Source organism: Biomphalaria glabrata, chromosome 1, assembly GCF_947242115.1.
Source record: "Biomphalaria glabrata chromosome 1, xgBioGlab47.1, whole genome shotgun sequence".
Classification (NCBI taxonomy): domain Eukaryota; kingdom Metazoa; phylum Mollusca; class Gastropoda; family Planorbidae; genus Biomphalaria; species Biomphalaria glabrata.
Window position 1 is genome coordinate 78,247,168 of NC_074711.1, and position 24,714 is coordinate 78,271,881.

The following is a 24,714-nucleotide window of genomic DNA, read 5'->3' on the forward strand; positions in this document are numbered from 1 at the left end:
TTCTTTTTGTTTAATTTTTGTGCAACTAGTACTTGTTAGACCTATTGCTACTGATTTTTTTTTTGGTCCTAACTTCCTAGCCTGAAATACTGGCACAATGGGTTCTGCATCTTGAGGAGCCTCAGTCTTGGGAGTCATCAACTCTGCCTATCTCATGTTGACCCACTATAAGCAACTCCCTAACTTCTTTTGTCAAGCTCCCCTTAAGTTTTTAGGAAGCCAATTACTGGCCTTTCACAGTTGTGGTATACAATTAAAATTAACCTCTTGTAGTGATGAAATGCCAAATTTTGATGGCCGGATAGTCTGGTCATATGTACATGATATGAAATAAACTCCCATACATTTTTGCTAATAATTACCATGTAAAATTAAGAAATCTATTTGCATGAACTGGAGAAATTTTTTTTTGCCCCTCAAACTAGATTTACTAACTAAAATTATTTGCCATGGTTTACTTTTCTTATTAAAAAAAAAAGTTGCCCGAGTGTACTCTTATTCAATATACTGCAGTTCAGCAAAATAAAAGATAAAATAAGAATAAAACAAAATTTGGAAAAAATTATGAAAATTTTAATGAAGCCCCAGAAAATTGTTCTTTTTTTTTTTGGTTTAAGCCATGGCTATGAACTAGGTGTAAGAGATACACATAAATATTATTAAGCAAGTACACAATTTCAGTTGGTGTAAGACCTTTGTTGTTTGTTTTTTTTAAGTTTCTTTTAAGATCTCTCATTAGAACATCAATTAAATGAAGGACAATCAATTATATTTATAAATAAATGACATCATCCATGAGCGAAACAAAACTTTTAATTGAAAGGTCAGGAAGATACATCAAATTTCTATTGTCTGAAATTATGCTTTAGGGCAAGACTGGATTAAGACCAGCTTATGTGTAACATTTATTCCAACAGACCAGATGGAGAGAAGCAGAGAAGCATCTTTAATTGTATAAATAAAAAAAATTGAAAAAAAAATAAATACACAGCACGAATTTTGTAAAAATAGAAATAAATACACAGTATTCATGGGCCTTTTTATTGTGAGGTTCTTATGTTCACAGAAATTTTTTTATCAAGGCATACTGAACTATAGCTACCATCAGTTAGCAAGATAAGATAATGTTATACCTGGATTCGCTCAAAAAAAAAAAAAATAAACAAAGTTCTCAAATGTACAAAATAGTAATATAATTATAGAAATTGTATAGTTCAATTTATTGTTTTAAAAAAAATCCAAGTGAACATTGCATTGGGTGTATATTTTTTTTCTAGCCACTGCGAAAATAAGCTGTTTTAAGTATGAGTAGTGATGAGGTGGTGAAACTAGTCAGGGTTTGATGTATTCTACCAGGTTTGCCTAACATAGATCAGCTAGGAGGTTGGTTTAACAGTTGGCAATGTGCAAGGTGGTAACTTAGTGTGACTGGCTGTCCCCTACTACTTGGTGTTACTTTCTGAGAGGGGGCTCGGACGTGTGTTGACAGACTGGCATGTTGAAGTTGTTACAAGTCATAGATCCATGTGGAGCAAATTGCCTGGTAAAATCACCAACATTCTGACCCAGGGGTTCTCATTGCAAGATTCCAGCATCGTTAAGATCACCCAAGAAGAGGTGAAATTACTAAAATGTTGTTCATTTTGACAATGAATATATATATAATTGCTAAAAATATTCAACCCCCATGAGTTTTTAAAAAAATGGTGGCGTGGCTAAAACATGGTGTTGGAAATCTTTAAACAGGACAGGGAGCAATTTATATATCAGATAAGAGTACAAGTTGGACAGCTCTTATCTTTCTGAGTGCTTAGAATTAAATCAATGACAAAGCCCGGTCATTCGTCTCCCTGTGCCAGGTGATTACTGAGAAAAGATTTCTTAGAAATATCAGCAGCATGTTTTAGCCAAATAGAAATTTTTTGTTTTTTAGAGCAGTAACGTTCTTTGTACAAATATGAAAGGTGCAAGCAAGAAACAATTTATACAATGTCTGTTTGGTCTTCCTGATAGAATTCGGTTAACCACATATTTCCTCATCATACACACACACAAATTTCTTCAAGTATTTGGTAAAAAATTACTAGATTACTTGGCTTACAATTCCAAAAAAATGGGCAGAAAAAAAGAGTTGTTAACAAGCTATCGAGAAAGTGGACAACGTTGCCTAAATGCCTTTTGAAACTCTGGCAACAGACCGAGCCTATCACAATACATTTAATAAACTGCGACAATGAGTGAAATGATGAGGAAGCTCTTTTATCAACGTTGTCAATAAGGCGATAGGAGGCTCAGTAGCCAGCCAGCTCGGCAAACGTGGAATCCAGCTCATCCGAAATTGACTTGTACCTCTCTTTCTCTGCCAGCAGCTCATCTGAAAAATGTGAACAAAGTGTTGTAAAAACAAAGCACTTTTTAACCTGCTATACTTAAATCTAAATTAAGTTATAACAACTTAATTTCATGTAAATCTCATTTTTAGAAAAGATTTGATTAAAACAAGAACAAAAAAAGGTTAGTAAAGTCCACCTGTTATGAACACTAAAGATTTTCCAGATCATTGATGCACTGATCCATTTCCATTCGCAACGCAGCATTCTGCTCACGTGACTGTTCTAATTCATCTGCAAACACAGCAAACCATGCCACAACACATGCGTTAGTACATGTCAAAAAAATGCAACACGTCATATTACGGTAGTCTTTTGCTATTTTCATTTATAAAATTAAAACCTTAAGGATTTAGACTATCAGTACTTTAATTAAAAGATGAACAATGTCTACTATGTAAAATAAAAAAAAGAGTAAGAAAAAAATATATATGAAGTGCTGACTACTTGAATAAAAATGTGTTAAAAACCCTAGCCAGTTATATTTAGGATGATTAAACAAGCTTCCATTGTATTTAGCTTTAGCTTACTTTTTCTAGTAAGGAGTATTTAAGAAATATTAACTATGTAATATGTATGGTACCTTAGAGTTTGGTTTTAATATTAAAAGTGTTGTTTTTTTTAGAATATTTAAGCCTTTTAAAAAGATTCTAAATAAATTTTCCATTGAATCAACAGTGTATTTATTTTCTTATTTGAATGGGGAACAAATGTACCTTCCATTCTTTCTTTACTTTTTTGTAGGGATATCACTTCTCTTTCAGCAAATTCTGCTCTGCATTCTGCCTGAATTAATGTATGGAACACATGCGTTTAATAAGTTTTAGTGGGCAGATAAAAGCCATGCAGTACAATTGGCCATTTGGTAACAGAAGCAAGAAAAAAAAAAAGTTAACCACATAGGATTAGCACAGTTATTTAAATATAAATAAACAAAATTATTCCCAGTACAGGTATACAGAATGGAATAATGCATGTTTTCATTTTTTTTTTTAAATTACTGTGCTAACCCTCCTTAGGAGAAAAAAAAAAATACAGCATATTTTCCATTTCTTCCAGGTGGCCTTGTTGTCTGTAAAAAATGGGTTAGTGTTTTTATTGAATAAGGAATACAAGCATGACAAATGCTGTTGATCTCGACGTCCAGCTCAAGTATGTGAGTACAAGTATTATTTCTATAACATGGCTGCAATGGTATAGTTGTGTAACATTTAATTGAAGAACAATATAAACAACTCTACTTCCAACAGAAGAAAACCACACACTTTAGCTTGTTATATTGAACAAAAGTATGAAAAAAGTTTGCATACAGAAATCAATAAATAAGGGTCTTAAAATTTTGAACCATAGAAAAAGACAAATGATGAAGAAATATGTTAACATTTTTGTATTCTGTTATAATAGACAAAGATACAATATCAATAATTTTGTCTAATAAATGTTACACAACTTTAGTTCTAGACTGTTAGCATGGAAATTTACAGTTAAATAAGTTGTATGATACTAATCAATACATTATATTGGTCTAGCAGGATGATCAATTCTTTCTTAAAAGCAAAACTTGTTTTAAAAAAGGTGAATATCATAAGAAACGCATGCACATGCTCCAATGTTGGTATAGCAGGCAGACAAGCTGAAATCTAAAACTAAAGTCAATCAGGATCCATTAGTCTACCTTCCAATCTGTCCACCTCTTTCTGCAGTTTAGAGACAGTGCGCTCAGCTTCAGTGGCACGGTTTTCAGCCTGAATAATTAGGATTACATATAAATGAATATGACCAAAATTGAACCTAAGATAAAATATTCGAGGACAAAATATGAACTGAAAATTCAAGGAAACAAGTTAGTGAACATAAAATAATAATAACTTAAACATTTTAAAAAATGTTTCAAACTAAATATCCTGCCACAGCTACAATAATTTAAGATATTTATACCAAGCATCTTTCAAAATTGACATCAGCCAGCTGAAACTTGCTTACACAGCTACAAAATACCGTAGGAACAATCATGCCTTATACTTACATCCTTAAGCCTCTGTGTCAAGTCCCGAATTGTCTCCTCGTAGCTATCCTCTCTCTGGGAAGCCTGTGAATTATTTGATTAAACAGATTGTAGCATTGTGTAATTCTGAATAATTGCTATCTTGATCTAATAATGAATGATTACAATTAAATTTTATTAAATGTAATTTAGATATACTTTCATTTGAATTTGTTTAACAATAAGCCCAAGTGCAGCCACTTGTTTAGTTGATATGAGGCCCGAAATGAAGAAGGGAAAAAAAAACAGGAAGAGGTTGTCTTTTAAACAAAAGAGATTATCTTTTTTATTTTTGTAAGTAAACATTTATGAAAGATAGGTCAGTAATTGTGAAGAATTGCAAAATGTCACAAAAAGTTTATCACATATGGAGATGCCCTTTAATTAACTACATCTCACTCTCTTTCCCCCCCCCAACTTATCGTCAAAAGTGGTTTTATTAAGCACTTAATGACTTAAAAGAAATATGTGAAGATCCCACAGAGAAGTAGCTCATCAATTCCAGTGATCACCAGAAAAATATGTTAATTACAAGCACACAGGCAACAATAGTTCTTACAACACTTTTTGAAACAGCTTGAGAAGGAATACAAAGAAAATACAGTTTGTTTTTCCTAAAACATTATCTCCATTCTTTCTACCTAATGCAGCTGGTGAATCAATCATGGCATTAAGGCAATAGCTACATTACACAGAGAAGCTGGCCAAGAGAATGAACACCAAGATTCATAGATACAAATGAAATCTGTATAATAGACTAACGCAGGTCATGCCAGTTAATTTCTAGCAAGCAATTAAATAACTTTCAACTGATTGAAGTATGAAGACTAGTTTAATACTTTGCTGGAACTTACATAAAACAGAAATTATTTGGTTTAAAGAGAGGATGTAATCTGAACAAGAAATATATATTTTTTTAATTTGAAAATCTACTCTAATCACACAAACACACACACGTTTGATGTGCTACTGCTCAACTAAAAGGTATTTAAAAAAAAAAAGGGTGGATGGACCTGTGTTAGGAATGAAAAGAAATGATAATCCATTCAAGTACTATTTTATGAAAGAGAGGCTGACAGACTCATGCAGGAATCAGCCAGTTTCCACACATGTTAGTTGATAAGTGGCTCTTCACATATTTCAGGTTATATTTTTTTTGCTTGTTTATTTGGAGGGCCCAAAATATTTTTAGACCATGCACTGCTGCATTGAATTTCTTGACTATCATTTAGAATTTGAAATCACGAGCCTTCATTAATAACCCAATTTCAAGTTAGTCATTTACTACAAGATTCTGAGAGTTCAACAAATTTGCAAAAGTTGTTGTACTATGGTTTCTGCATAGATTAAACTAATGCGGAGGCACTGAATAGAAAATTTACAAGAGGAAAAAAAAAAATTAGATTTTTGCCACAGTTAGAAATTCTTTGGTATACGTGTTAAGACTTCCATTTTAAAAAATTAGCATAAAAACAGACCTCATACAACTTTGAAGAAACACACAAATGGGCTTTAAAAAAGATGAAGAGAAAGATGAAAAAAAAAATGAGACAAAGAAAAAAAAAAGCTTAAAAAAAAACATAAAAAAATAAAATAAAATAAAACAAAAAAAAAAGTAACCAGCATTGCATTGGTTTAATCCTGCCAACTCTTGCATTATCTGGGTTTCATTTTTGTTTCAAATAAAGAAGTGGGATGAGGAAGTGGAAGGAAAATGTTCCTATTTTCATATACATTTGCTAGATCAATTGGGATGAACTATGGCACTCGAACTACTCTATACATAATTATGAGGCTCTAGATTTTTGTACCAAAAACGTTTACTGCGCGTTTGAGAATCTGTCAAGTATCAAGCTCATCAAAATTACTTTTCCTAATAGCACCACCCACTCAAAAAAAAAAAAAAAAAGTAGCTTTAACAGGTACAGAGTAAAGAATCTGATGACTCATTTTTCAATCTCCCATATCAACAGACACTAGGTTCCATGAATAAAATGAATACTGGTTGAATTGCTTTGAAAATTCTGTATCAGGCTTTGCTTATATCATTTTTAGCTTGACAGGTTCTATGTTTTCTGACATTTCTGCTAATTTCTATAGATTTAAAACATTTCCTGAAGATGGGTGAAGGTATATTTTGGGCTCTCTGATGCATGCAGGACACGCTTTTAGCCTTGCTTATATTAAATTTTTGGGCCAAGTTCAAATAAAGACTGACGGCACGAACTGACGGACACCATGCAGGTTTCCAGGAGGGAGCGAGCTTAAATTCTGCAAGTCTACCTCTTGTTCACTGATTTCCAAAGATTTCATATTGTTGCCCACAACCTTCAACTCTTCCTCCAATTCAATGATCTTCCTGCAAGAACAGAGCAAGTTAAATTATAGAACGAATGCTGGCAGAAAAAAACCGCAGGCCTGGCCCATTTAGAGGCCCCGGCTTACCTGATCATTTTGGATGGACAGGGTTTTGATATTGTTACCCACTATATGTAGCTCCTCATCAAGCTCCCAAACTTTGCTGGAAAGGGAAGAAAACAAAAAAGCTACCATATTTACTCTTGATTTTACAGAATAGTTCCCAGCTTAATTCAGCACTGTTTCATGCCTTTTAATTTACAGCAGCTTTTATGAAGGTTAATTTTAGTATTCCAAAAAATGAAAAAATTTCACAACATTCAAATTATTTTTTTTTTTTTTAAAAGATCAGAAATTGAAAGTTTGAAAGCTGCTGCAAAAGTTGGATTTTTTTTTGTTTGTTGTTTGGAGTTAGAGCAAACGTGACCAAAATAATCCAAATAGAGACAATGTAACGTCTGATATTAATCGGATGACAATAGGCAGAACGGGCTCACAATTCAACATCACCATGCGAACAACCACCAGAGGAGAGAAAGATGGGCAACACAGTGGGCACTGCAACCCAACTCTGTCCAACCAAAGTCTAAATGTGAGTGGGCCAGGGCAGTCTGCAGTTTTTGGTTTTTAACTCACAGTGAAGCTTGATACATTCAGCTTTGTCCAGCAATCGCTGACTGACGACTCTAATATCTGGTCACTTTAAAAGTTTACAAATGAAAAATATTTATGTATCCAACAATTTATTGAAATTTAAACAAAAAAAAAAGTAAAGTAACCAATATAAAGAGTCATCAGTCTCATAAAAGTCTTCAAGCATTCACATATCTGTGCAAAATGTTGCTGGAATTTAATTTTCTACTGAATCAAGTTTAAATACTGCGCTAAATAGACTTTGAAAAATGCACAGATTTGCTACAATGCTTTAAAGCTGAGAGTGTTAAACAAGGGATGCAGCGATGATAGGAGTCTTGTCTAAACTACTCTTACCTTCTCCTCGCATCGCTCTAATGATCTAAGGTTATTGGTTAGAGCATGGACTTCAGCCTCTAGTGCTTTCACTTTCCTGCAAAATTCAACAGCAATCACAAAACATGCGGTTAATGGACATGCCTCATGGCTTAGGCCATGAGTAATAGTCACACATCTTCTAGTTTACTATTATATTAGTTCAAACATGAAAGTTTGTTAAAAATTGTTAAAGGTTCTAAGACACTCTTTGTTTAATTACCAAAAACATTAACATTCCCATGCTACAGTGTAAACACCCACCCACTGTTCCCCATACATTATACAAACAATTCAAAATTCTATATAAACTTTTAACCATGCATTTTACTTGGTATACACCAAGCAGGTTATTTGAATGTGTTTCATTGAAATAGTAATGTGAATGTTGTCCATGTTATAATTTTACTAGGACATGCTCTAATTCAAATCCAACTTATGTAAAGAAAGATAAAAAAAAAAAAAAAGGTTCACATACATCTCCACTAACACCACAGCTATGACGAACTTTGTACTATTTATTAAAGCTTTATTTAATTGTATAATTATGACCAATAATGTCCTCAATAAATGAATTGAACAAACTAAAAACCCTCTAATTAAAAGCTACGTCATACCTTTCTGCATTTTCTGCTCTTTCCTCTGCCTTTTCTAATTCATTTTCTAACACCACCAATTTGCGAGCAGCCTAAGTGACGTTTTGGGGAAGACATGCAACACTCCAAAATGGATTACACCCATTAAACATTATGTAACATATCAATCATCAATCCAACAGCAACCTGTCTTGTTTTCTAGAAACTTAATAGGTTTGCAAAAGAGATAATAATTTTCCCTTTTCCTGCTCAGCAAAAAGATTTTGCTGAAGACCAAAATAGAACGGATGAAAACTAAAACATTGCTGTTGTCTGATGAAACAAACCAAACAAACCAGCTGTTTTGCACTAAAACAAGCTGATTAAGGAGAGCGTGGTAGTTATATCCCTTTATGTGACAAGTTAATGATAAATTTGAGAATTCCATTGAATTTTACCACTCTCTCCCTATAAATTCTGTGGAGTTTTAAAGAAATCGAACTTTATATTTTTCAAAGTTCAATTTTTTATGGGGAAAAAAAACTCCACAAAATTATTGAAAAGCAATAAAAGCAGCCCCACTACTTACGCCTCAGCGGCCTCCAAGCGGGCCTCAGCTCTCTCAAGATCCACCTCAGTGATAGCCAGCTTACGAGCAGCCTGTAGGATTAACACACCATACTCTGTCAACTAACTTGATCTAAATGTTTCCACCACTTCTAACCACATTTTATGTGTCTATGTTTGCAATTGTAATGGTGTGTAGGATGTGATCAAATAATGTTGCAGAACTAGTAATAAGTGTAGAATGGGCGTCTGATAAAAAAATTACAATGAAAAATAACTTGACTTTAAAATGTTTAGCAATAACTAATTGCAACTCTCTAATAGTAAATTTAGTAACCTGTATGTCATGCTCTTTATGATTCACTCATGCTTAGAATGTTATTCATGCTTTTTTCATTAAATTCCAAAAAAAAGTGTTTAATTACATCTCTTTTTTTTTTCAAACTCATGCTACAATATAACATAGGTGTGTTGCTTTTTATTTTTCTAACATATATTCTCTTAATTATCATGCACATTATTTTCACTGATCATTACAACTAAAGTAACATGCTGACATCGTCACATGACGATGCTATCAGTAAGCTGGTTAGCAGAGAGGTGCATCTAGAACAAACAAATGGTTATTGCAATTATATGACATGATCTCAATTCAAATGTCAGCAATGTGGTAAACATGACAAATAATCTACTATTAAAACAAGTTATTAGGTATTAAAACAGGTTACAAAAGTTTACATTGAAAATGTTAACTAAGGGCAAACATTTTTTTCCATCTGTTTATAGATTTAGTTTCTTGTATGCATCAAAATAAACTCAAGACAAACAAGAAAGATGACATCTAAGAGGAATACTAAGACAATGTAATATTCTACTACTTAATAGAGATGGAAATGTTCCAGAGTGTGCAGGAACACATCATCTAACCAAAAGAATTTTAAAAGTAAGATGCCGAGCACAAATGAAAACCAAACAACTAGTCTCAGCAAAAGATCAATCAAAAGAACTTGAAATATTTGACATTCTGTGCAGGAAAATGTAACTGTTCAATTCATGTGATAAGAAATATGGCACATCGTCAATCATGTCATCTATGGTGGTTTAAACTGAAAATATTAAGTATCTGGGATCTGAACTAGGAATAAAAACTGGCTTCAGGACAGTGAATCTATTCAATGTCACCTCATCATATTTGCGATCAGTATCTTCTGCTATCCACTTGGCTTCTTCCAATTGCTTTTCAAGGAGGTCGAGCTTTTCTTCATCTCCCTGACTTCTGTTTTCCAATACCTTACGCCCTCTAGACAAAATAAGGAAGCAAGTGATAACACACACACTAATCATGGCTAGGAGTTGTCCTTTAAAACAAATAGCCAGCTGCTAGCCATGCAGCAAGGGCGCAACTTATCTGCACAAATTTCAGCCGCTGCTACATTACTACAAGACAAACAGAGTGTGCAGATCCGCAGATATGTGAAATGATGTGCGCCGCAAAAGGATACAGAATTAGAGCTTAACTGCAGAATGCAATGCCAATAAGCCTTACTACAAAAAGCTCCTTTAGATAAAGCAGAAGTCTGTGCTTAGCAATCATAACAAAGCATTAGATATATTTTGCAAACCAAAACATGATGGTGTTATAATTCAAGACAAGTTAAAATGGTTATTCATCTGCAAAATTTTAAGGCTTGTTGGTCAAAGAATGATTGTCAATAACTGCTAACATGCTGCAGTTCTTTAAGCCAGCCTTAGCATGGCAAGCCAATCACCTCATCATATTTTCGCTCAGCATCTTCAGCAATGTATTTGGCTTCTTTCAGTTGAGCCTCTAGACCATCCAACCTCTCGTCATCAGCTAAGCTCCTGCTTTCCAGCACTTTGCGACCTCTGATAATATTCAGGACAAAAAATAAACAATTTGCTAACTTTAAAAAAAATTCAATTCACAATATTGTGGTTAAAATATGATGGCCCAATCAGCAAAAACTGGATAGGTCTGAAATAAGAAGAAATAAAATTAGTCTTGTCAAGACAAGTCTTATCTTTAGTTCACTTTGGATTTTGATTTATTATGTTGGAATATATTTGGTTTGATCAGATGGCCGTACAAAATATTTGGAAAAAGGGATGCCCGAAGAAAACAAATCCAAAATGTACTGAAAGGCTTCCTGTGACATTGTCTTTTGACAACTAGTTGCCCCATTCAAAAACCTACCTCATCGTATCGTGCTTCTGATTCACTAGCTACCTGTCTGGCCTGTCTGAGTAGTGTTTCTGCTTCTTCCAATCTTTCATCCCCAGCATTTAATTTATTTTCTACTGTTCGACGCTGCCTGAACCCAAGGAAAGAAACAAAGCATGCCAACACATAGGAACACCATGCATTTGATATAAATAAACCAAGTTACAATTTTCTTTTTAGCGTCTAAACTTAACTAATTCCAGAAACTTTTGCAGTTTCAGAAACTGTAAAACAAAAAAGAAGTATGAAGCAAGACTTGACTTATTTTGAAATAAAGTACAAAATTAGCACCCCTTTTCACAACCAGTAATGTAGTAGTTATTAGCAATTTTAAAAATATTGTCAATAAGTAAAAAAAAAATAAAAAAATTATCAAAAAAATACAAATAATCTTAACTTGACAACTAAGTAATTTTGTGTGTGTGTGTGTGCTAAGCACAGGATTAACAGCTGTTTCTCTCAACCCCCAGCAGCTCTAAAAAAAAAAAAAAAGAACCTTGAGTGATATTTGAATAATTATATAACAAAAAACATTCATTAAAATTTGCTAAGTTTAATGCCAAAATGCATATTTAGTCAAAAGGAAAGTGCAAATTTGTTTATGTTGAGCACAGGTTTAACACTGCTAAGTACCTGTTTCTCGCAACCCCTGCAGTTACCCAAAGAAGTTTTTAAACATGCACAACTTTCATACTAGTATGTAAATAAACAAAACTTCCAGAAGCTCTAAACAGCAAAGCTTTGGGAAATATTGTAACTATGGAATTATATACAAGTTCTAAAATCTAATCATGAAATTGTTAATACTGCCTAAGATTAGAATATACTTGTAGAGAGTGTCTCAGTTCTCACCTTTCACTTTCATCTGCTGCTTTAGATGCTTCTTCTAATTTTTCTGTGGCACTCTGAAGACGTTCCTCAGACCTTTCCAAGTCCTCTTCTAAAAGTTGGATACGCCTATTCAAACCAGCAGTATCACTTTCCAGCTGTAAAATTATTGATAAATAAAGTTAATATTATTTTATTTATATATTAAACTCTTAAGAAACTATATTTGCATATTTATGAAAAATTAGATAGATAAAAAAAAAACCACTGAATAACTGATAGCAATTGAGAGACAAATGATCTAAAAAATATTTTGCATAAAATATAAGAAGTTTACTTAAGACATAAAATTTTTTTTTTTTTTTAAATTAACAATACTGTACAACCAATGTCAAAAGCTAAATAATACCAAAAATAGTATGAATTTAATAATATGAAAATACTATAAGTACATGAGCTTTCATTAAATTTGCACTTTAGAACCTGTGAGTCATTTCTTTTTCCTTTATTTTAAAATTGCATATGGTTGGTTCATTTGTACAACAAATAGGTATTAACCTAAATAGCATAATTTTTTTTTAAATAAAAAAGACAAAACAAAAAAGTGAATATTATGGATATTTTCAATGAAATTAACATTTTGCTAACAGTTTTATGAATTGGAATGATGGCAAAATACCTACATTGGTATGATTTAAGCACTTTAAAAAATTCAATTCATCTGCATAGTAGTTGTAATACCAAAACCCTGATGTACTTTTCAATTAATATATTCCCTAATTGAATACTCATTAAAAAAAGTGATGTAGCCCATCTTATCTCATTTTATTAGGCTTAAAAATTTGCCAGTGATAGTAAAACTTGTGACATGGACATCATATGAAATCTAAGACCCAAAAAATGAATTTTCAGGTTGTGAAACACTTATGCCTTGCAAAAAGTTTGAAGAGCAAATTATGCTTAGAAGGACTTCAAACACAAGAAAATTGACTGTTTTCAACAGCTTTTTTACACACAGGAAGCATTATAGTCTGATGCTGATTCAGATTTCATGATTCTTTTGACATGAAAAAAAAAATCATCCTACATTAGATAAATAGGGAATTTTAATGTTTATAAATGGATGCAACAAAAGGTTTATTGGGATGCCAACTGGCAATATTTGCTTTATTAGTGGATAGATAGCATATACATTTTTCTGTGTTTTAACATTTTATTCAATTAAGCAGTCAGTTTTCATATGAAGTCTGAAGCCCAGGTCAATGTTATAATCAGATGCTCAGAGGTGCAGTTAAAGAATAAGTACAGTTGTAGTTTATAATTATTTTATTAATTTTTTTTGGCTGATGAGATAAAAAAAAAAAATTTTTGGTATATTTTTTTTGTAACAACTTTTCCATACAATACAATAAAGAAACCTAGGAGAAATTGAACATGATGGTTACCACAGGCTTTCTGCGAATTCTTACAGCCAGTTATTTGCATGCTTCTTTGAGATAGGGTGGTTTCCAGGTAGTTATAGGTGTAACAGAATTATAATGTTATCCTTTGTAGGTAAGGATCAATGTTATTACTTGTAGGTGTACAAGTTAATACATTTTCTTGTTTTTTGCATTAAAGGATAAAGTGACTGCTGACTATTTAGCTAATACCAAATACAAATGTTTAATTACAATCAAGAAATAAATACTCTCTATTTAAAACATATTGCAATCTTGTCATTTTCACAATATTTTTTGGGAACAAAAGTAGGTTCATCCAGTATATCAAGCTTTTTTTCCTGAAATATTTAATAAATATCTCATAGTTAGCTTATTTCTTTTATTGATTTTATATTTATAAAAGTTTTAGGATTTTTTTTTATGTTGTTGAAATTATTTAATTATCTCTTGTAGTTAGGTATTTCATTAGTAGAAAATAGAAAAAAAAGTGAGAATTTTAACCTATAAAAATTTTAAAATAGCATAAATTAAATTTCAGTTCATTGTACAGCAAACTAGACACCCTTTATCAAGTACAATGATAACAGGTGCAAGGATAGTTTTAAAAAAAAATGTACCCTATTCTACTAAGAGAAAGAAGGGAAGAGCATTAAAGAAGAATGATAATACAACAATGTAACAATTTTTCTGTCCCCCTCTTTTTTTTCTCTCCACAAAATTAATTTTATTTCTTAAAAAATGAGCATAACAACAGTTTAGTTTATTTCTCTATGGATTTTTTTAGACAGTTTATTTTAGTATGGCAATAAAAAAAAAACAAAAAACATTTTATTCCTGCCAACTGTTTGAAGAATAATACAAATTTATACAATATTCCTATCAATCCTTTGACCATTGCTAATAATCCTAAAGGCATTCTGCTTATCTAAATGGATGCCATTTTTATAAGGGTAAAGTGTGCTTCCTTAGGTGCTTAGACTAAAATGAAGTGGCTACATACTTTATAGCTTACTTTTATTTGATTATTTAAGTTTCCTGGTACAGCCAGAAAATGTATAGATCTACTGAAGCTCATTTCCCCAATATTTTTATTTAAGTGAGAGGGATAGAATATCAAAATGTCAACACTGTATTATTATATAGAAGGTAACATTGCCCTATATATTGGGTAATTTAGACAAGTCTAGAGCCAGCAGCTGATTAGTGTCTCGTTAAATGTATAATGACATGACATCTGATACATCAATATGCTAAAGAAGGCTTTATTTTAACTATTAGTGCTGCACCTTGACTGCTTATATCGTATATTGGTATGAATACCAATAAATATCCCTATCCAATGCACGTATCCAATGACATTAGCAATGCATCTATAAATTTAATTATACTGACTAGATCTAGAATCTTGATCCAGACCTAGACTATTACTTGTAATTTGTCATTCTGTATTTAACACAGCTCTTGTGTTAATAATAGATACAAGTCAAAAAGAAAGCTGTTTATTGATTGTATAAAACAACTATAATCTAGTTATCTAAGTCTAATAATCTAGGCTCTATATATATCTTAATCTTTAGATTCTTTATAAATCTAGATCTAATCTACAACATCAACATCCATTCTATACTCAGGTCTATAGAGACTATCATCTCTTTCTACTTTATAAGGCAGTATACTAAGATGACTGATTTATATAGTATAACAATAATTTTCTAGAATCTAGAATATGTGATCTAGATCTTACACAATTCTTATTCTTGACAGTCTAATCTAGATATGAGGTCAATAATAGTTGGAGTATAGAATATATAGATCAAGATCTATAGTCTAAGAATTACATTGACTTTCTGTCAATTCTGACTAAGACTCTAAACTCTAAATCTAGGACTAGGACTATGGCTATGCCATATCAACTTAACTAGATATATGCTTCAATACTTGTAAGGTCAACCTAGTATATATATAGATCTATCTAGTCTTCTAGATCTATAATGACTATAAGTAGATGATAGATCTAGATTCTAGATCTAACTAAATCTAGTCTAGATTACTCTAGATCTAGATCTAATTCCTAAACTTTTAGACAAAACTAAACAGCTTGGCTTAATTGGCTTGTAACTTAATTAGAATAATCTAGATTTGCTTGTAATTCAATGAAATCTATTCTAATGCATAAAGCAGCATATTCTGCTTATTCATTCATTTCATTGCGTATCTAACTATGATGATAAACTGTTAGATCACACAAATCTACCCTACTAGATCTATGATCAATGTACTTTCTTTCTGCAGCGACCCAAAGATCTTTTAGATCATGAGAGTCGTGTTACTGTTACTGTTAGTAGACATCTTGACTCTAGATCTATCTAAACGCTGTTACTCCAAAAGAACCGACTTTTACATTAATAGTAACTATTCTAGATATCTAGATCTAGACAATATGATGTCAATATCTAGTCTAAACTCTAGTGATCTAATCTAGATCTTATATTTATATTAGTTAGTGGTATGCCTCTGGCCTAACCCACCTGACAGATATTGTCATCTTTGCGTGACAATTCCCGTTTTAGTGCTTCATTTTCGTCTCTAAGACAATCGTTTTCTGTTTTTAATACTCCCATTTTCTGCTTTAAAGCACCGAGAGCACCGGCAGCTGCATTTTGCAAGGCCATTTTTTAAAACTTGTGAGAGAAATCTAGAGCTAAAAATGTATCACTATTCAACAACACACAGGAACACAGCACAGGCCGGCTTTTCAGACCGTATTACACTTCTCCAAATTTAAGTCCGAGAAACAAAATAGAAAAATACACAGAACAACTCTCTCCTAAAATACTCTGAAAATCGCTTGCACAGTGTGAAATTGTTAAGATCCGAAACTTCTAATTGTCTATAATATATTAGTATCCACTCCCAATTCGTCCGTAATTTGCAAATTGTGAGTCACTAAGTATCTGTACGCCAGTTTGTTAATGTGACAATACGAGACGTCACGTGATGCCATGTCCTTCCGTCTTGCCTTAAATACCTGGCTGTTCTCTGACTTTAAAAACCTCCCTCAGAAAACATACTGTTTACCATATAAGGAATATGACATTGACAAATTGACGAATGTCAAAAAAAAATTAGATTTTTACACATTATAAATGTAAAAAACGCTTACTCTTTTCATTAAAACACTTTTAAAAAATAGTGAAACGGTTGACGATTCACTGAGGGATATAGATCTACTTTTTTTGTAAATATAATAGTTTAATTTTAAGTGTCACAAAAGTATTTTTTTGTGTGATCCTATATTATTAGCGCTCCTGTTGTAACAGTTTAGCATTTCACATAAAGTATTACATTTACATTCTTTTGACCTACAAACTAGTAAACTAAATATACATTCATTGATTCGAAACGATACAAGCTCGACCTGATAGTTATTAAACAGTTTAAAGAATCGGGCTTTAGATATATGAAATGGGCTTTACAAGGACGGATGGAACATGCATGAGGATGGGAAGGGAGTGTACGGGCATATCTAGACTATTCTTGAAGATTTTAAAGTTATCAAAGATGCAGAAATCCATACTGGGACCATGCTAAAAAAAATAATCTTAACAATTATTTCACGGCTCAATATAATCAGAAAAGTATGCTATTTCTATTTAGCTTTAAGAATTCACTGAAATCTAGTAGACCTATACCTTATGAGACCAATCATAATTTAACCACATACCTTCAGGTTTAGGGCCTAAAGTAATTAGCTAATAGTTTCTTAATTAATTAAGAAAGTTAAAAAAACAGGAAAAAAACACTTAATACCTTTATTGACTTCACTATAATAGTGCATTTTACCCAAATATAGGATACATTTCTATCTTTGATATCAACGAGTGAAACGTGTAAAACAACCAAGCTTTTTGTTTCAATAAAACTTGTTCAAATGCGTTACAATACATTTATTTTTTAGCGCTAATGGACCTGAGACAGGCAAAGGTTACGAAATGTAGGTCACATCTGGTTCAAGGTAACAACGTGAAATACTGTATTCTATATTATTCCTTATTACACTCGAAGACAACGTTAATGTCTTGTATATTAGAGCTGAGCATACGTATATACATACATAAAAGGCATATATAACATGTAAATAGGTTGACACAGAAAAATGTATCAGACTGCAAGAAAGATCCAGAGCTTAAGCATTAAACGTCTGCTTTGTATCGCATGTATATGTATCATTCACTGTATCAGCACTTAGCTTCATTTTGGTTTCTTTCGTGAACAATGTTATTGTGACTTTTGTGTGTGTGTGTGTGTGTTAACATTTTTGCACATGTCATTTCATCAGCAAGCTTTATTTAAGAGGAGCTTTACATTTCAACAATAAATAAATCTATATCAGAATGAAACTTGAAAGATTAAGAAAATACAATAATCACCTAACTTCAAGCTACCCGTAGACTACCTTTATTTTTTTGTTTAAAGGATACTGTTTTTAATCCCCAATCTTCCCCCTGCACTTAATTGATTGCACACGATGGTAGCGGTAAGACATTTGTTTTAACAAAAAGTCAATGTCGGAAAAAAAAAAAGACATTTGGAAAGAAGAACTGTCAAAATGTTCAGAGCATACTTTCGGTTTAAGCTATCGGTGCCTTGAGGTTTTCTAGAATTCGGCACACGACCTGTGAGTCATCTTCCCTTGCAGACGTAAGATGTTCTGAAAATGATAGACTGGGGATAACCGGTTCCTTGGCAGGAGGATGGTGAGTTCATGAAAGGTGTGTGTGTGTGTGTGTGTGTGTGTGTCAATGTGAGTGTGTGGAAGAAATCTCTGGCTATTTACTTAGCTCTTCGGAACAAAAGTTAAACAAAATCTTTCAGGCTAAATAGAATCAAATGCAGAAATCATCTTTAAAAGGCAATTAATTAAGCGTCCAAGAAATTTGTTTGAAATATTTACGCAATGTACAACCTGGTTGTTGCAAGTAAAAGGTCGAATTCCTGTATTAATTAACCATAACCCTGTCTTAATTAATAAAGAACTTATTTTGTTATTTAAATTGAGTCTCGCTCTCGTAATGTGTGAACACAAAATTAAATGTTGCCTTAAAAATGCAGGTCTATTACTGCAACAAAATTAATAATGTGTTGTTTTTTTTTAATGGAAAGAAAATAGCGAATGTGTGCCTTTGAAAGGTAGTGGAACAGGAATAGTGCATCGGCTAGTAATACATTGGAGTGTTTCTTTTAGAAATGCGTTTAACTTAACGCTTCTGTGCTTACTATTATTTCTAGCAATAAAATTCCAACGAAGAGATAGCAAACAGAGATATTGCTCATTATTTCGCCTTGAAGAAAAGTGGTGGGGGGTGTACAATCAGACAGGAGGCTCACACCTTCCCAGCCTACTTTGCTAATGTGAGCAAAACGAAACGGGGGGGGGGGGAGGGGAAGGAGTTAAGAGTGTGTTTCAAGATACACAGGTAAATTAGTTGCCACACTTTCAAGGAGAACTCTAAGAGGAGATGAGGAGGGGGGCGTTTCGGTGCCAGGCAGCTCGAGTCTTGTCTGCAGACACGTATATAAACAGGCCAACCAAAAAAAAAAAAAAGGCAGCCAGGGCGGGGTGCGAAAGTCTGGAAACGTAAGGCTGAGGTAATTCTGGGGTGGAGAATAGTGCAGCAAAGCCTCGCTTTGAAGTAGCCTACTGCGCACTATGCCACGAGTGTGTAGCGCTTGTATCTACTACACACATATCGTAAAGCTTATTTATAAACTGAATTACTTTTACACATAACCCTATTGTTCAGGCACATTACTTACATAAGTAGGTTTTACAGTAACAATGCCTGTAGTAATAGCTTAAAATTGTATAAACAATATATATTCCAATCCGTGTTTTAATCAAGATAGACAAAACTTGTACATTTTGTTAGATTGAAATAAGTCAAACAATAAGAACAATGATAATGATTAATGTGAAGGCTTATCTAAATGGGGTCAAGGAATGAAAACATACAATGGACAACGTGTGTGATGGCATGACGACACAAGTGGGCTACCCACCCTCTGAGACACCTGGAAAATGTTCTGAAGCTCTGTCCCAATGATAGCAAATTTGATCATAGTGTTCGAGTTTATGCCTAGCTGGGTACATGGAATGAAGATGCCCCCTGATAGTCCAGCCCTGCTTTGCCTAGGGGGGCGCCTAGGTCTGTTGGCCTCCTGCTTAGCATCGTCTGTGAGATCGAGCTCTAAGTCCGAAAACAATGGGTCCGTGCTGTTAATGATCCGCTCATACTCTATAATACCGTTTGTGTCGGGCTGAGCGGGGTTTCCACCCTCGGGATCCGGCCTCCTGCTAGAATGTTTTCTATGTTTTTTTTCACTAGTGTCACTTTTTTCACTTTTGACTTTCGAACTTTTGGAAGATCTTTTGGAACTTTTAATACTGCCAGAGTTATCACAGTCGCCTGCTTCGTTACCATCACACACTTTTTCATTATCCTGAGACGAACACCGTTTATCGCGTTTCGATTTCTTCTTTTTCTTTTTGTCAACAGTCCTATTTTTTGACGAAGCCAGTGCTGTGTCAAGATCAGCTGATCCTTGCGATAGATCTTGTGATAGATTTGTACTAACAGCTGATAGTTGTGACTCCTGTGACAATTGAACACTTTCAACATCATCTGCTTCCAAGAATTCGCGATCGCCCATAACACTAGGCTCACAAATATTGAGGAAGTTCTATGAAGGCGTTAATATACTTTGTTTTTCTAAATTTATAATAAATAACAAAGTCACAAAAAGTTTACAAACTATTTTTGCACGTGGAAATATTTCCAAGTCGATGAAAGGGAGGCTATAATCACAACAACCGGAAGATAAATATAGAAACTTATTTTTCCTCTTTGCGGCGGGGTGCACGCCAAATCCTGGCACAGCCTGATAAACGACTTGCGCGGCGGATTCCTCGCGTTGCATTCCAAATAGGGCAGTGATGACGTCACTAACCGCTCCTCGCGATTTTTTTTTTTTTTTTAGCTATACTTTCTTTTCTGTTATAAAACACACTTACTCATTCTTGAGAGAATCCACTATTTGAAATTGAATCAAGGTTTAAGAATTCCCTTTCCCTTGTTATTTTAAAAATGAAAGTATTTAAAATATTTTTTTTTTATTCAAACAAGTCAAGAAAAACAGTTATGGTCTATAAATAAACATATAGTAAAAGTAGTTCGGGCTTTTCCTACGATGAAGACACGCCCCTCTCTTTTAAAATGCTTTCGTAGCAAAAAAAAAGTGTTGTGAATGAGTTTTTTTTTTTTTTTTAATTGCAGATGTCAATTTGAATTCGACTTTATTATTACATAATTAAAATGTGCTGAAAATTACATAACAGTATCATTTTTCAAATGTAATACTCATTTGTAGAAGTTGTGTGTAGGCCTATGTGTGTATTTTTTTCTCTATCTCTCGATTGTTTGCAGAAAACATATTTGTGCCCTACTTTTTGTTACTCACATTGGCATAATAAGAATATATTTAGAATCAAGATCTATACATCAATCCAGGATGGTTCCTAGAATATATATGTTTATATTTTAAAAAAAAAACGCCTACGCACAACTTTCGCATTAAGAAGGGTGGGTTTTATGTTGAAAAATTCTTTTTTTTTAATGTATCCAAAAAGGCAGTATCTGCCATGTTCAGAAAGCATATATCCTGTACTTCAAATGTTTGCTTTTTATTTTAGGCATGCGTAATTAGGCTCATACCTTATTCACTTAAAAAAAATGTTTCTCTGTTTGTTCTTTTGTTACTATTTATGTAAACATTCACCTCGCTTTTTTTTTCTCTAGAAGCTCGCTCTCTCGAGACACAAACCAGTTTGGAAGGCTAGATTATATGTTTGGTGATCATTGAAGCGTTCGCTGACATTCTAGAATCTAGATCTATATATAAATTCCACTTTCGAATGGATGGCTCTAGCCCGCCTAGCGTTCGCTGGAATTGTAGCCAACTATAAGTAACAAGTCTTTATTTTAACATGTCACAGGACTCGGCAGTCGTCTTTTAACAAGCAACTAAGAAAATTGTACATTTATATTAGGACTGCTAATGCCAAAAAAAAAAAAAAAAGATTTATATCGCATATTTTGTAAATAAAAGCCTACCATAGATTGCAAAGTCTACATTTCTAATTGAGAATGTTGTGCATTGTTATCAACTCATAACAAAGGCTATATAGACTTAATGTTAACTCATGAAAATAAATGATAAGAAGTGTAAAGAATAATCTAGCAAAAGACAAAAAAAAAATACATGTAAAAAAACAGCCTCGCCTATTCAGTTTGCGACATACGGGACATAACATTTGAAGCAATTGCAGTTTTTAAACAGTTATGACAACATTTCTTTTAGTCACACATTTCCATAGGATAGAAAGGGTTAACACATCAGCGAGCACAATGGTAGCACATTACACATGGAATAGAAAGCGAGCACAACACCAAAAAGAACACTTTGCTATGGAAGCACATTTCCAGAAGCATTTTATAAGCATCCTGTACAATAGATTTAAAATGGTACTTTTACAACTGACTCACCAATACAAAACCGTTTTGTTATCCACAGAAGCATCTTAAAAGCGTTAACCACAGCAAGCTCCAAAGCAGTTAAGCAAGCGTAATCCACGTGTATAAGGTATATACCGTATTTCTGTGGCAGGAACTTTACAATTCCTTAGTGTATTCTCTTGCGTTTTTAAAAAAATTAACTCCTCATAATTTTGAAGCCAATTTAACAAACTTCTAGTCACTAAAGTCACTTTAAAAAAACAAAATGTCGCCTAGATTTATAATATGACCAGATGGCTAAATTAATGAAATATTTAATTTAAATAAATAAATTATTTAAACAAAAACACACACACACACATGGCAAACGTTTCAATGAATGCCTACCTCAGCAACGTGTTTTTCTGAAGCCTCTAACTTGGTTTGGGCCTCTGTCAAACCCTCGTTGGCAGTGTCGAAGTCGTTCTGAAGGTTGGAGAATTTCTTCTGGAGGTTGTTGAATTCTTCTTCCAACTGTGAATACATAGGACACACTAGTGGTTAGACAATAAATTATGCAACGAATCATTTCCCTCAATACAGGTTAAGTTATATAAACAATAACCTCAAGAAAGGTGATTTGGTCTGTATTGAAGTGTACACTTAAATGTAGCCTCTGGTGTTTTATTTGGGGTATTATTGCATAATACGGTTATTACCAAGAAGGAAAGTCAACGGTAAGAGCAAGTTGCTCTTCGCTTAAGTGAAGTTAAACCTATTAGCATTGATGTAAGCCGAGCAAAGTTCCAGCCTTTGAAATATTTTTTTCTCTTTTTTTTTTTAAATCTCATTTCTTGTAAATAAAAAAAAAATATTTGAATAGTGCTAAGATAATCTCGCTATTCTGCATAGAACTGTTGTGCAAGTCTTTTGGCTCTGTCAAATACATGAAGGTTTTATCCTCTTACCTCATTTACATATTAAATTTGTCATTTTCGTGAAATATATATCTTCTTGTTGTGTTAGCGTGTTGATGTGCTGTGTCAATACAATACAACGGGTTGGGAACTACAGATTGTTTTCTTATAAAGAATATTTCTATGCTTTGATGCTTTTCCTTTGTATTACTACCCCCCACCTCTGTACTCTCGTTGTACCCCCCTCATCATGTAGGTCTTTTGTTTTCGTGCAAAGCTCATGCCATCTGCCTCCAATCGCTGTTATGACATTCAAATGTGTATGTTATAGTCATTACCAAGTCTGACTACAGGTCGATGACGTCACAGACACAACAGCCATGCTTACAAACATGCCAAAGTTTATTGCCTGATAAGCATTTTTTTTTTAAAGAAAGAATCTCCACAGACAATCTCTTTTAATAATATTTTTCTTTTTTTTTCTTTTTTTTTTTAAATTTTTCCTTGGTTATATCGTATGAGTTAAATACAGACCCAGTTCTTGGTTTTAAAGACACAATAAAGGACCTTATGATATATATATTCTCTCTTTCATAAATACACCTGCACACATATGCTTATGAATAAAATTGTATTGCCAGAGTATAACATTCACTGATCAAACTTGTACTGTCCTAACCAGATTATTTAGAGAAAAAACAAACAAGAACATTAAAAGCACAATGCGAACTATTGAAATAGACACTCTGTATACTTTAAAAAGTAGCATATCAAAAGATTTAATATATAAGTACATAATGCACTCAATTAATTATATAGTTTAAATTATTCGAAGCGATCACCAAAACCATACGACTGTAGGCACCTAGTTCTAACTTTGTTCTATAAGGGTAGCCTTCCTAAGAGACATTTGAGCTTATTTTGCTTAGCAAGCAAATATAAATAGTTATATAGATGTATACGTTTATTGTATAGTTACTAAACGTCTTAAGGCTGTCTTTAGTTTACAATGTATAATGTAAGTAGGCCTACAGCCAAGACTTGCAGATGTAAAGCAATAGATTTCTTACATTGCGATGAAAGAAATCGTTTCATAGAACAATTTCTACTTCAACATTAAAAGTTTCATTGAACTAGAATACATATGCATCATTTATTTCTCATGTTTTTGGTGTTACTTTGAATGAATAAATTGGACAATACCTTATTTTTGGTCTCCTCTACATCGCGGAGTTTTTGTTCCATCTGTTCTGCCCTGTCGATGGCATTTTCTTTTTCCATTTTCATGGCCAACATCTTCTTCTTGATGGCATCCATGGCTGCTGGTTGTTTGGTTGCTGCTGTAGTGGGTTGAAAAAAATAATATAAGTAGGAATGAACTTATCGGTTGCTGTAGCTGCAACTGACGATGTTGGACGCTGAAGAACGGACTTGGACTTGAAGGAGCTACCCCTAAGACCCTGCGGAGCGGAGGAAGCTGATGATGAGGAGAGAAGAACTGTGAAGAAGTAGTCGTGTCGGTCCTACACACTCACTCACTACACACAAACCGCCGGCTCGCACGTTCTTGGACGAAAATCAGCGAAACTGAGGCTCTCGCAGGTTTTAAGACAAGATGCCAATTCCAGAACAACTTCCAAAAAAATACCTGTGGGGAGGGGGGTGTGAGTTTAAGTAGTGGAACAGCCAAGGATGATAACGAGAGAGGGGAGAAGAAAAGGAAAAAAAAAAGTTTTTCAAAGTGTTGAGGCTAGACTCCCTGTATTACGGGATGAGCTCGTCCTCGCACGC

At 33.4% G+C, this 24,714-nt stretch overlaps 1 protein-coding gene across 20 annotated transcripts; it reads right to left on the minus strand.

Annotated features, from left to right (window-relative positions):
• Positions 1–551: 551 nt before the first annotated feature.
• LOC106078167 (tropomyosin-2-like) lies at positions 552–24,516 on the minus strand. 20 transcript variants are annotated; one of them, XM_013238952.2, is made up of 9 exons: positions 24,127–24,516; positions 22,415–22,540; positions 12,037–12,170; positions 10,125–10,242; positions 8,965–9,035; positions 6,880–6,955; positions 4,417–4,479; positions 4,066–4,135; positions 552–2,374 (listed from the first exon to the last, which is right to left on the minus strand). In XM_013238952.2, the coding sequence occupies exons 1-9, from the start codon at positions 24,238–24,240 to the stop codon at positions 2,292–2,294; spliced, it is 855 nt and encodes a 284-aa protein (XP_013094406.1). In that variant the 5' UTR covers positions 24,241–24,516; the 3' UTR covers positions 552–2,291. The 20 variants fall into 20 exon arrangements, with proteins under 20 accessions (XP_013094406.1, XP_013094405.1, XP_013094404.1 ...); XM_013238951.2 differs by lacking the exon at positions 6,880–6,955 and adding an exon at positions 6,718–6,793 and having other exon boundaries at positions 24,127–24,513; XM_013238950.2 differs by lacking the exon at positions 10,125–10,242 and adding an exon at positions 10,712–10,829 and having other exon boundaries at positions 24,127–24,510.
• Positions 24,517–24,714: the final 198 nt, after the last annotated feature.

What these genes read in the sequence shown, in the direction of transcription:
- LOC106078167 (XM_056016880.1), bottom strand. Translation starts at nt 20,165, where the DNA reads ATGGGCGATCGCGAATTCTTGGAAGCAGATGATGTTGAAAGTGTTCAA. An exon ending in CGCTTGGAGGCCGCTGAGGC is followed by an intron (nt 7,859 to 8,964) that starts GTAAGTAGTGGG and finishes TGAATTTTGCAG; the next exon opens with GAAAGTGAAAGCACTAGAGG. An exon ending in AGAGGTGGACAGATTGGAAG is followed by an intron (nt 2,375 to 4,065) that starts GTAGACTAATGG and finishes CACATTTTTCAG; the next exon opens with ATGAGCTGCTGGCAGAGAAA.